This window comes from Stegodyphus dumicola, chromosome 2 (genome assembly GCF_044657685.1).
Source record: "Stegodyphus dumicola isolate Sdum_Otavi_A_Nest chromosome 2, ASM4465768v1".
In the NCBI taxonomy this organism is placed as follows: domain Eukaryota; kingdom Metazoa; phylum Arthropoda; class Arachnida; order Araneae; family Eresidae; genus Stegodyphus; species Stegodyphus dumicola.
Window position 1 is genome coordinate 87,230,453 of NC_140769.1, and position 11,065 is coordinate 87,241,517.

General features: G+C 31.8%; 1 protein-coding gene across 1 annotated transcript in view; it reads left to right on the forward strand.

The window, feature by feature from the left end:
- The window catches only part of Fs(2)Ket (Importin subunit beta Fs(2)Ket), a 104,147-nt gene extending 93,923 nt beyond the window's left edge, over positions 1–10,224 (forward strand). Inside the window, exon 20 of the mRNA XM_035350897.2 lies at positions 8,905–10,224. Coding sequence (XP_035206788.1) covers position 8,905 — 1 coding nt within the window. The 3' untranslated portion in view covers positions 8,906–10,224. The remainder of the gene's footprint in view (positions 1–8,904) is intronic.
- Positions 10,225–11,065: the final 841 nt, after the last annotated feature.

Genomic DNA, 11,065 nt, shown 5'->3' on the forward strand with positions numbered 1-11,065 from the left:
TAAATGGCAATCTCTTCATTATAACTTTTGATACTTATAATGTGCTAATGTATGCTGTGAAGTTGTTACTTGGTCAGATATGCCTTTATACTTATGATCTGATTTCCTTTCATCAAGTATGATCATACGGCATGTAACCTTGTCTGTGGATTATTTATCATATAGACGACGTAATTTTTGATGTTATGTTCATTATAGTTATTTTTCTTGACTACGGAGTACTTGCGGTTTTAATGACAGCTTCATTTATAAAATGTTAATTTAGTGAATATTTGTGTTATTAAGTATGCTAGCTGTAAAAGAAATGTTAGTCTGTTAAGATCTTTTTGCTTCAAGGTATATAACTAGAAAATACAAAATAATTGAAAAAAATATTAGCTCTTGTAAAATCTGGAAAGACAAATGTGACACCTTTGTCATAAGATTTAGGTGTTATCTCATTGACAAAAAGATTTTAATTTGACTGTCACTAAATGCACCTATTCAGTGTAACAATTTAGCACATGGCTTTAAAAATCATTAAAATTGATACAACAGGAAGGTACAGTTTAAATTATCATTATTATAGGGTAGTTCATTTTATTGCCAGAATTATTAAATTTTTGCTAAAATCACCTACTTTTAAAATGTCTTAAATTTGCATTAGATGCCTGTTAAAAGATGTGACTTGATGTTTTCATGGTTTTTCCCATATATAACATGAATAGAAACTCAATTTCTTTTAAATTCCTCAGTGAAGGCATCACTCGTTAGGTAGATAGATCACATGCTTAGCCATAATGTAAACAACTTCTGATATCTTTCATATGATCAATAAGTGATAATACTGATTTGACGTTTTAATGGTTTCCCAAATGTCTTTGTTCAAAACTAGGATAATTAAGCCAGTTGAGATCTGAAAGAGTGGAAATAAACAGGAAAATTGGGAAGTCATAATTAGTTTAAGTACTCAAGAACTATTTGAAACAAAAGAGCACACGGCAAATTTAGTTAAAATTACATCTCATCAGTGGATAATCACAAAGCTATAATTTAAAATTCAGCATTTGTAGCACAATTTTGTGCAGTGGCTAACGTTTGTTTTCAGGCACCATTATTGTTAGAATTTATTCACACAAATCATATACTAGATAGTAAAAATTCAGTATTTTTTCTCATGTAGAGTTTCTCAAAAGATGCTTGATGCAGGGGGGGAAAGGTGGAAAAAGTGTGTTTAAATGTTTCTCAAGAGTTAAAGATTCTGGAATAGAACTCGTGTAAGTATTTGGCCACAACCTTGAAAGCAGCAGATATATGTATGGGTGTGGGGGGGGGATAAGAAAAAGACATAACAATGTTGATGGCATAGCACATAGATAGCTTGGAATGTAGATCCATGTTGAAGAGGAAGAATTCTGATTGTATAGAATGCTGAAATGTTGAATTTGTAATAACTAAAAAGCTTGGCAGTCGAGCCGGATTCAATTCCATTTTCTTTAAATTGACATTTGTGCTCACAATTCACTTGGCAGTTCAATTGTGCCTATTTTCAGAATATTTGCATTTTTTGTACTGACTGTTGCGATAGGAAGAGAGCACAGGAAAACAGCGTAGAAACTAAAGTGTGCAATTATCTCATATGGAAGCTCACCAGGAAATACCAAATTGAAAATGAGGAATTCAGAAGCTACTATTAAATTATACAGCTGATTTACATACTTTTTTATCTTGCATGCATATGTTCAAAAATACTTGTTACCTTTCAAGCACAGAGACTGTAACCTCAAGTATGTCGAGCCTATTAAAATCAGATATATTTTGCAAGAGTCAAGGTACAAAGGGTCATTTTAAAATTATAATCAAGAAAATATCACTTACTAGTAACAATTTGGGGGGGCTTTTGGTTGCTTAGAGGTTTAATACTTAAAGAAAATATCCAAATACCTGAATGCTTAATATATGAGGTTTTAACAAAAGTTTTCCACCACCTCAAATAGCGTTTGCATAAACAGTTCGCATTGGCCTGTTTAATCATATTTTGTCAAACGATTTTTGGCATTTGAAGTTTGTTTTAAACACCATTTTGTGAAATTTGTAAAAAAAAAAAAAAAAAGTTATTAATTACAAGGTTTCTGAAATGTAACTATCATGCTACCAGATTAGAACCATTATTTACTTCCAGCTGCTGCAAAAAGTCGACTACAGAATGTCACCAAATCGTGTACAGCTTTAGGTAGTAATTTTGCATCATATGACACTGTGAAGGTTTGGTACCAAAATTGGAAAACAAGGGCTATGGTATTCAAGAAGCAGAGTGCCCTGGCCAGCCTACTGATGTTGATAAGGCCCACCTGGGAGAACTTGTGGAAGAAGATCAGTATGCAACTGCTGAAGAGCTTGCTAAGGAGTTAGACATCAGTGCCATGTCCATTAGTCGCGCTTTGTATTGCATAGACTTGCCATACAAGTTCAGTCTGGGTATTGCATGAGCTGACTAGCAGATAAGGACAGATGTATTTGGGCCTTATCGGCAATGTCGCAAAGCAGAAAAGGTAATGTTTTTATTTTGGTGGTTTTGCCATGGTGTTATCCACAAAGAGTATCTGCAAAGAGGTAAAAATCCTCAACAGTAAGGTGTACAGTTAGATACTAGTCCGTGTTGATGCTGCTATTAAGGAATGAGTTCTGCTGCAAAAAAAGTATTATTCTATCGTGATAATGCAAAGCCACCTGTCTGCATTCACTGGCTGGACTCAAGTGGGATCGTTTGTCGCATCCACCATAAAGCCTTGACATTGCTCGTTTGAACTTTTTTCACACCTGCAACTACATCTTGCTGGTGCTATCTCCCATTCTGAACAGAATGAAGATAATCTGTTTTTGATCGCCACTAAGTTTGCTTTGAAAGACTAACAAAATATTGCAGAAAATCATAGATTTGGGTGGTGATTACTACCCGCACTCAAGGTATTGCTTTCATGTTTTGTTCTAACCTTCTTAGGAATGTATTTTGTTGAAAACTCATTCCAAAGTAGCATGGCAACGTTGTAATGATGTTGCAAACTGGTCGTGTTGCAAAAACGTTGCAATGTGTTGTTTTTAAGACTTACAGATGTCTGCGAAACTCCATTGTTTTGCAACCGTTGCAAAGACGTCTTTATTTCTTCGCAGGTGAGGTTTTTGTCACATAGACATCGTTATTACGTCTTTCGCAAGTGATATATTGGTTGTGAAAGCACACAAAATTCCACCTTTTTCCAACAGTTGTGAAAATGTTATTATGTCCTTGTGTTACATATTGGTTTATGCAGAAAAATAAGCTTAATAACTAATATATTTTTCTTTTTTAAAATTTTGTGTTCCTTGTATTTTTCTAAAGTTTAAATATTTTATAATTTCCTCAAAACCAGAAGATAATACAATTTCTTCTCTTTAGACTAAATATGCAAGATTAATAATAGCCTTAATTATTTTCAGTACTTTAAAATATATTTTTTAAATAACTTAAATTCCAAGTTACGATTATTAAGAAAAAAAAATTGAAATCTTAAAGTGAGAGTAATTATGAAAGTGGTTATTATAAATATATAACATAAATAGTAAGTTTTAAGTAAATAAAACTTGATCAGACATAAATAAAAGTAAAGGTATATATGTGGGTTAAGAAAAAAGGCAGCATTTCTAATAACAGTATTATCACATTTATTTCTGTTATATCTGAGAGACATTGAAAATTGCCCCTGTCATGATAAATTAGGAAACTGTTCTTAAGGTAACATAATCAGCATTTTACCTGAACTCAAGTATAAATTTATTCACTTTCACAGTAAAAAATATAACCATTAACCTCTATATCTCAAAGATATGGAAATGGAAGACTGTATAAAGTAGTTAATAAATGTGATCAAAAATATTTCATACAAAGATATACCTAAATCTAATAACTTCCCATATTCATATCTAAAATGAAATAATAACCTAAGAAACAACATACATGACAGCACTATTTACGAAAAACATGAACTAGTAGTGCTTGAAAGTATAAATAGCAGAAGGAAGGTAACAGAACTAAAATTTCCAATTAGTAAAAAAATATTTGTGTTTTTTAAGTAGTAAGCAATAATTATAGATTGCAGTATTTACTAGTAATGCTGATATTTCTTAACACCATTTCTTTCGATCATATGTTAATGTATTTACTTATTTTAAGTTTCTACATTTTAGAATAGTGGTATTCATGCACTTTTTATAATCAATAACTTTCCTCGTGTTACTGTACAGTAATAATTTAAATAATATAGTATACGATAGTAAGCTAAGTACGTTAAAGTAAGCTCTTCTATTTAGCACACGATGAAACTTTTTGTTTCTATTTATTATGAATTTCTTTGTTATCACAAGCGCATAAAAAGTAAGCAAAGAAAATGAAATATACTTAAATTTAATAAAAAATAAAACCTAATTTCCAACATTCATTTATTGAGATAATCTAATAAACATACATAATGGCAATATTTAAAAAATGCGAATTACAGTGTTTGGAAGAATAAATACGAAACGAAAAGTAATGAAACTGCAATTTGTAATGAATAAAAAATATTTAGTGTTTTTAATATTACGTAATTAAATATCACATAATTATAGATTACAATATTTTATAGAAATGCTAATGTTTCCTTAACACTAGTTATTCGATCATACATTTCATACACTGTTTAAAATCACTAACCTTTTCTGCATACTATGAAAAAGAGAACATACTATAGAATGTGCATTATTATTAATTTTAGCTATTACATATATCTAATTCATCTTCAGCAGTCATATTAAGTATTGGTACCAGTTCAATAATTTCTTTGTATTTTGAAAATAATGAACATACCATAACAGCTTGAATTGTTGTTGCTTCTGTATGATTGCATTTTCAGCAAAACCAGAAAGTGCCTCACCATTGTATGTTATTTTTGTTTTTATATGAATTAATTCTGATACCCAACCTTTCAATATGAACACAGTAATCGATTAATATGAATGATATGTGGTATAGCACTTAGGACGTTATAACTGAAGCACAAAGCTAATAAGGGTATTCAAATATTGCACCGCTGAAACCACAGATTGGAGAACACCACCGAAACACAACACTATTTCACGACTATATTCATGATTAGTATTGTATCATTTCTTGTTGAGCAGATATTCACAAGCAAAATAAGGACAAATTCAGCATTCTCACTATGATTTCTCCTCAATTCAGAGGCTTCCAAACAGGAGCTCACAGCAATGGAATTTCACTCACTGAAGGCAATTGAAGTAAGTAGATACAGAACAATGAGAAGATTTACTATGCGTTCTTTGATTGACTTTGATTTACTTTTAATATAAGCAATATTATTTATATCAGTCATGGCTTGGTTCAATTTCAAACATGAACTCTGTCTTTTTCAAACGTCTTACAGATGGCATCTTTACCAAATTACTTGAAAGAACTGCTAGAATCTCAATTAATTGCGTAGTTACTTGTTCGAATTTGGCACCTAGCCAAAGCACGCAAATCTCAAGATGTTCGTTTATGTAATCCAGTAAATGATGTAAAGCATCCGGTAAATAATGTACTGTTCTGCTTCTCCTGACTGTCGATGAGTTTTCGGTCATATATATTTGACAGCTGTTAAATATGCATCGTCTTTTAACTTTGAACATTTTCTCTGAATTCTTTAAAATCGCTCCATTTTTATCCGTGAATACAGCTTCATGCACAATCATACCTTCGCGAAAATTGTACTTTTTTCACTGTATGCAGTAAAATGTTTTATATAATTTCGCCATATTAATTCAAATAAACTTGTCCTTCTAAAATAATAGTCATATTTCAGCGGTGAAATAATTGCTAACACGGGATTTGCAGTGATTTCAGAAATATGATTTTTTTAAAGTATATAAAATGTATAACTTAATAACTTACTTTATAGATCAGTTTCATTTTAAAATATTTTGCTATAATATTTATATTTAATTTACATTTCATTAGATGGATCTAAGATTAATATATGTAGATGAGATAAAGTAATAAAACATTGCGAAATAAATCTTATGCGGACTTCAAATTCTTGAAAGGGCAGATTTAGTCTCTTTTCATTCTAAAAGTAATGCTGATGAACAATAAAAAAAATGCTAAAACGACCACGTCTAAAAGCTGTCATATCATGATGTTTCAGTGACGTCGACAAATTGCCAAGATGCAACGGCAAATACTTTGCGTCTTCGCAATGTTGTAAAGACGACGTAAAAGTTACCATGACTACTTAGTAACCTCTCTGACCAGTTTGCAACATCGTGTGCTACTTGAGTTACAACCAGATATAGTTCATTGTGATTTATTTTTCGTGTGTTTTTTGACATCCGTCTTAACTATTATTTTCATTTAGGGATATCCGGTTTGTGTCTATTTATTTCCTCATTAAATTACTTTCAATAAAGATTTTAGAGAAATGTCTTTCCTTGTTTTCTTCTGTTCATTCGATGAATTTGGATAGGTCTTAAATATTCTTACAGAAATTAATGTTTTGCATTCAAAGTGCTTGTGTTGAAGCTTTCAGATTGATTGATAATGTTTATTATAAAAATTAAATTTTCCATCCAGAGGCAATGTAACATCTCCAAAGCATTGTGTTACCCTGTGTGTTGATACTAATCTTAAGTTTTTTGTTCTTCAGTAGGCTTTTGCCGCATAAGAGTTGTATTCAAGCTTGCCATATACGAGTTGTATAATGAATTCCTGTTTATATGGATTTTATCAGCACCAGATTGATTTCCCTCTTCCGTTGTTTTCAGGTGCTCCGCTGAAAAACACTTCTCATTCATTGAAATAATTAGCTTTAAATAATTCTGATTTTAAGGTCATTTCAGGTTTCCTCTGCTCATTCAGGTCCATATGAGTCCATCAAAGAGAGTCCACTCAGGTCCATTAAAGTGAGATTATTCTTACAGGACTTAAAGGTGTTTTTGCATTCCAAATTGTCCATAACATCAAAATCAATTGAAAAGTCATTGTTAATGGTTTTTCTGACACATCTAGTATTTTTATTAAAATATGTATAATTAAATTTTCCATAGTACTTGTGTGGTAATTTCGTAGTATCTTGTCATGTTCATTTCATATTTAAAGCTACTGAAATATTTCACTAAATGATTGTTAGTTTCAAACTTCAAAGAGTAATATTGTGAAGAGTTTGCACTTAAAACCATCATACCTCTGGGGGACAGGAAGGGGGAAAATTAAACAATCCTTTTGAGTGTCTGAATTATTAGGCATTCATTTTTAGTTCTTTTTAAATAAATTTTATTTTTGGGACTTTTTGAACAACTCTATCTCCCTGTACTATATAAGCGAGCACTAAAAAGCCATACAATGATATACATACAAAAAAAATGTATTTTTTTAGTACCTAGTTTTCGCAAATATCAAAAGTAAGTGTTAGAAACAAATGTGAGAAATAGAAAAGCTACTACCATGTATATCAGAGACAGGTGTTTGATTTTTTGTTTCCTTAACCCGCGAGCACACGCACCGATCCGACGAACACGAGAACACGCGCCAGGTATGTCATACCCGAATAAAAAAATTGTAATTAAAAATTTGTCAAAAAAATTAATCTTTTTTTAAAAGAAATTAAATGTAAAACCAAGTTACTACTTCATTTTAGACAAAATAGGAAACAATAAGGAGAGGAAAAATTATTTACTTACTTCTTGAACATTGTTTACAAAATGAGGTCATATGTTCTATACATATACTTTTGCTACAATTTTCACAAATGAATCTAGTTTTTCTATCTTTTTTCTTGGAGCACTCTGTACACCTCTTGTAAGTCATTTTAGGTTTTTTGGGGGACAGTTCATTGTTAACATGTTCATCGGTGGTCAGTGTTTGTCCAGAATCAGGAACCACAGATGCCCGCCGTCGTTCATTTTGAACATTTTCTATTAGCTGCATCCCGAAGGCTTTGAGAAAAGTACTCATCCCGTTTACGAGTAAAATTTTCTCGTATGGAATCAATATAAATATTTGTATTGTCAACTACATGTTTTAACATATCTTCATCGATAAGCAATGACAAGGAATCTAAAGGTGTTGAGAAGTCTTTAGAATACTTTGTATTTCCAGGGAGTTTAGTTATAATATTTTTGGCGCCAATTCTAACATTAGTCCGGAATTTATTTTTGTTCCATTTTTTCCAACATAAAAACTCATTGCTACATTCTAGAGTTTCATTTTCTGTTTCTGTATCTGAATCACTACTCTTTATGGGTGTGATTACTATTATATTCTTCGTCATCAACATCTTCCTCTTCTTCACTAAATGAATCCTCATCAGAAGAAACTGTTTCAAGGAGATTTCTCAATCTTTTCATCTTTTCATCGTAAGGAATATACGGCACCATGCTTACAACTCAAGAAAAACCTATACTAAAAGCTTGAAAACGAGAAGTGCGAAGTGACTCACTGAGAAACTCGAGTACACGCTCGGGTATGACATGCCCGAACAATGCTGTTCCTAAAAAACCGTTGCACTTGCCACCTCAGGAATTTCCCCCATTTAAGTATGTGACCTTGAACTCAGCTACACCAAGTTTCGACCTTTTATGAAATAATGGGCGAGAAATATACAAAAAGAAAAATGCACATGGGTATGACATACCTGCCACGTGTGCTCGCGGGTTAATGACTTTAAATTTTTATATAGACTACATACATGAGAATTTTCATGTCTTGGGTCTTTCCTGTTATACATTGTTCTTGTAGCTAGAAGTAAACTGCATCAAGAAAACTTATGTAATGAGACTTGTTTGTAGTGGAATTTATTATGATATTCCTTTAGTCAATTTTATTTGTCAAATCTTATAAGCAAAATTTGTTTTTAGATTTGGTGGTGACAGTACAGTAGTCTGTATTGACTCTGTGAGCTGTCATGTTCAAATTTTCCTGTCATGGCTGTCACAAGAGAGCGTTAACAAGAAGCCAAACGCCATTATAGTGTTTGACAAGAGAGAGAGAGCGCGTGAGAGTGTGCGTGTGTGCTCCATCTTTCACACCAGTATGATTCGTCAGTCTCTTTCCGTAACTTCCAAGCCTGCCAAGCTTCTTCATCCATAGCCAGCAACAGTTCTATTGGAGATTCCTTATTCAAGCAGCAAACAAAGTATTCACCTCTAAGGAAAAAATAAGTCAGCTGTTTGGACAGTCTCTCGAGGGCTCGCTCAACAGAAGTGTATATATTGACCTTCACCGGGCCTTGTCGACATTTTAAAACTTTCCTCCTGTTTGGGAGCAAGACTGCATCTGTGATGTGCAATTGCGGTTGTTCAACTTTGCAACTGATTAACTTTTCTTTCGGAATTTTGAAATGAAAAATATACAACTGGAAAAGAGTTGTACTTTTGGGAAGTGCCTTCTGTCTGAGGTGCGTTTGACTGTGTGGTCCAAACCTCAAACCCTTGCGGGCAAATTAAATTTTGTCGCCGACAAACTTTTCGGAGAGTATCCTTGCCGTTATCAACAAATGCTGATTGAATAGGATTTTTGCTGTTAAAGAACAAGGGTAACTAAGATGCTGTATTTTTAAAAGTTGAAAATAATAAACTTTAAATCAGTGAGTATTTCACAGTGTATTATATCAGATATTTATTTTTTGGCAGCTTATTTTCATGAAGTAATACTTGTTCCTGCTTTTTATATAGTTTTTAAGAACATGTATATTGTTTAGATTAAAAATTTTTAAACAATGTAGCATATTTTCCAACTGATGGCATCAAGCTGGCCTAATAAGTAGTTACCCTTGTTTTTAAGCAATTGCTGGGATCACCCTAAGTTGTGAATAATTACTGTACAAAAACAATCGTAATTGTTCTTCAGATTATTTAGGAATCATCTAAGTTGTCTTAATATGCATTATATTTCATTATCGCGTGTATTGGGACAGCCAAAATTATCATAGTCATTTGTTCCCAATATTTTATTGCTGTGATCTTAAAAATAACTGAACATTTTCATCCTGTTTTCAGTTGGTGTGAATATTAATTTTCTAAAACATATCTAAGAATATGCTTTTGTTATATTTTTGTAGTATTCTCAGGCAAATCTAATCATTCATGTGTGAGTGGTGTGTATGTAACAAATGTTTTTTTTTCCACTTCCTTATTCCATATTCTGATATATGACCAATAAAATTAGCTCAATCAGTTTGCAAGATTCTTTTATTTTGTAACAAGTTTAACTTTAAATAGCATTTTTTTAATCCATGTATTTAGATTTGTATTGCATATTTAAATTACAGACAATATATACAAACTTTAGGCTCTTGCATTGTGTATTGTTGGAGTTTGAATAAAATAAACAAAGCAGCTTTAATTTATATAATAATAGATTTAATATTGTGTGTGCTGTATTTAAAACTGTTATGTATGTGAAATGTAAATCTATTAAGAAATTATTTAACATTAACATTTTTAAGATGCTAGTTCTAACAAAACACAGTTTTAGGGAGGGGGAAAAAAAAAAAAAAAAAGCATATTGTCTTGAACAGCCTTAAGATAACCTTGTAATTTTGATTCTTACCTTGAAAGTGAGATGGCCTTCAGCTTCATATATACAAACATAGTGTGTTGAAAATGTTTTATAATTTTCTTTAAATGGTTTAAATATGATTATGACTTAGGCCGATTAAATGTTTTCTTAATGCAATGGTAATAATTTAAGTGATAAACTTATTTAATAATCAGTGAAAACTCTTCATATGCACCTCTAAGAATATAAACAATGGTCAAAACTAACACTAGCATACCATACAGGGGTCTGAGACCAATGTCACAATATGCTGACAATTCATTCTACTGTTGAAAATGAGCAAAGAATGTCCTCTGAAGATGTAGTGGGAAATGTGGTGTTTATGAGTAATGAGTTGTTGAAAATGAACTTCTTGGAGCAGAACTTAGTGCATTACTGGAAGATGTTTCTTATTCAGTAGGTGTATATAGTTTATACATAATGGAGTGCTTGCACATTTTGCATAAGATGTTTGGGTAT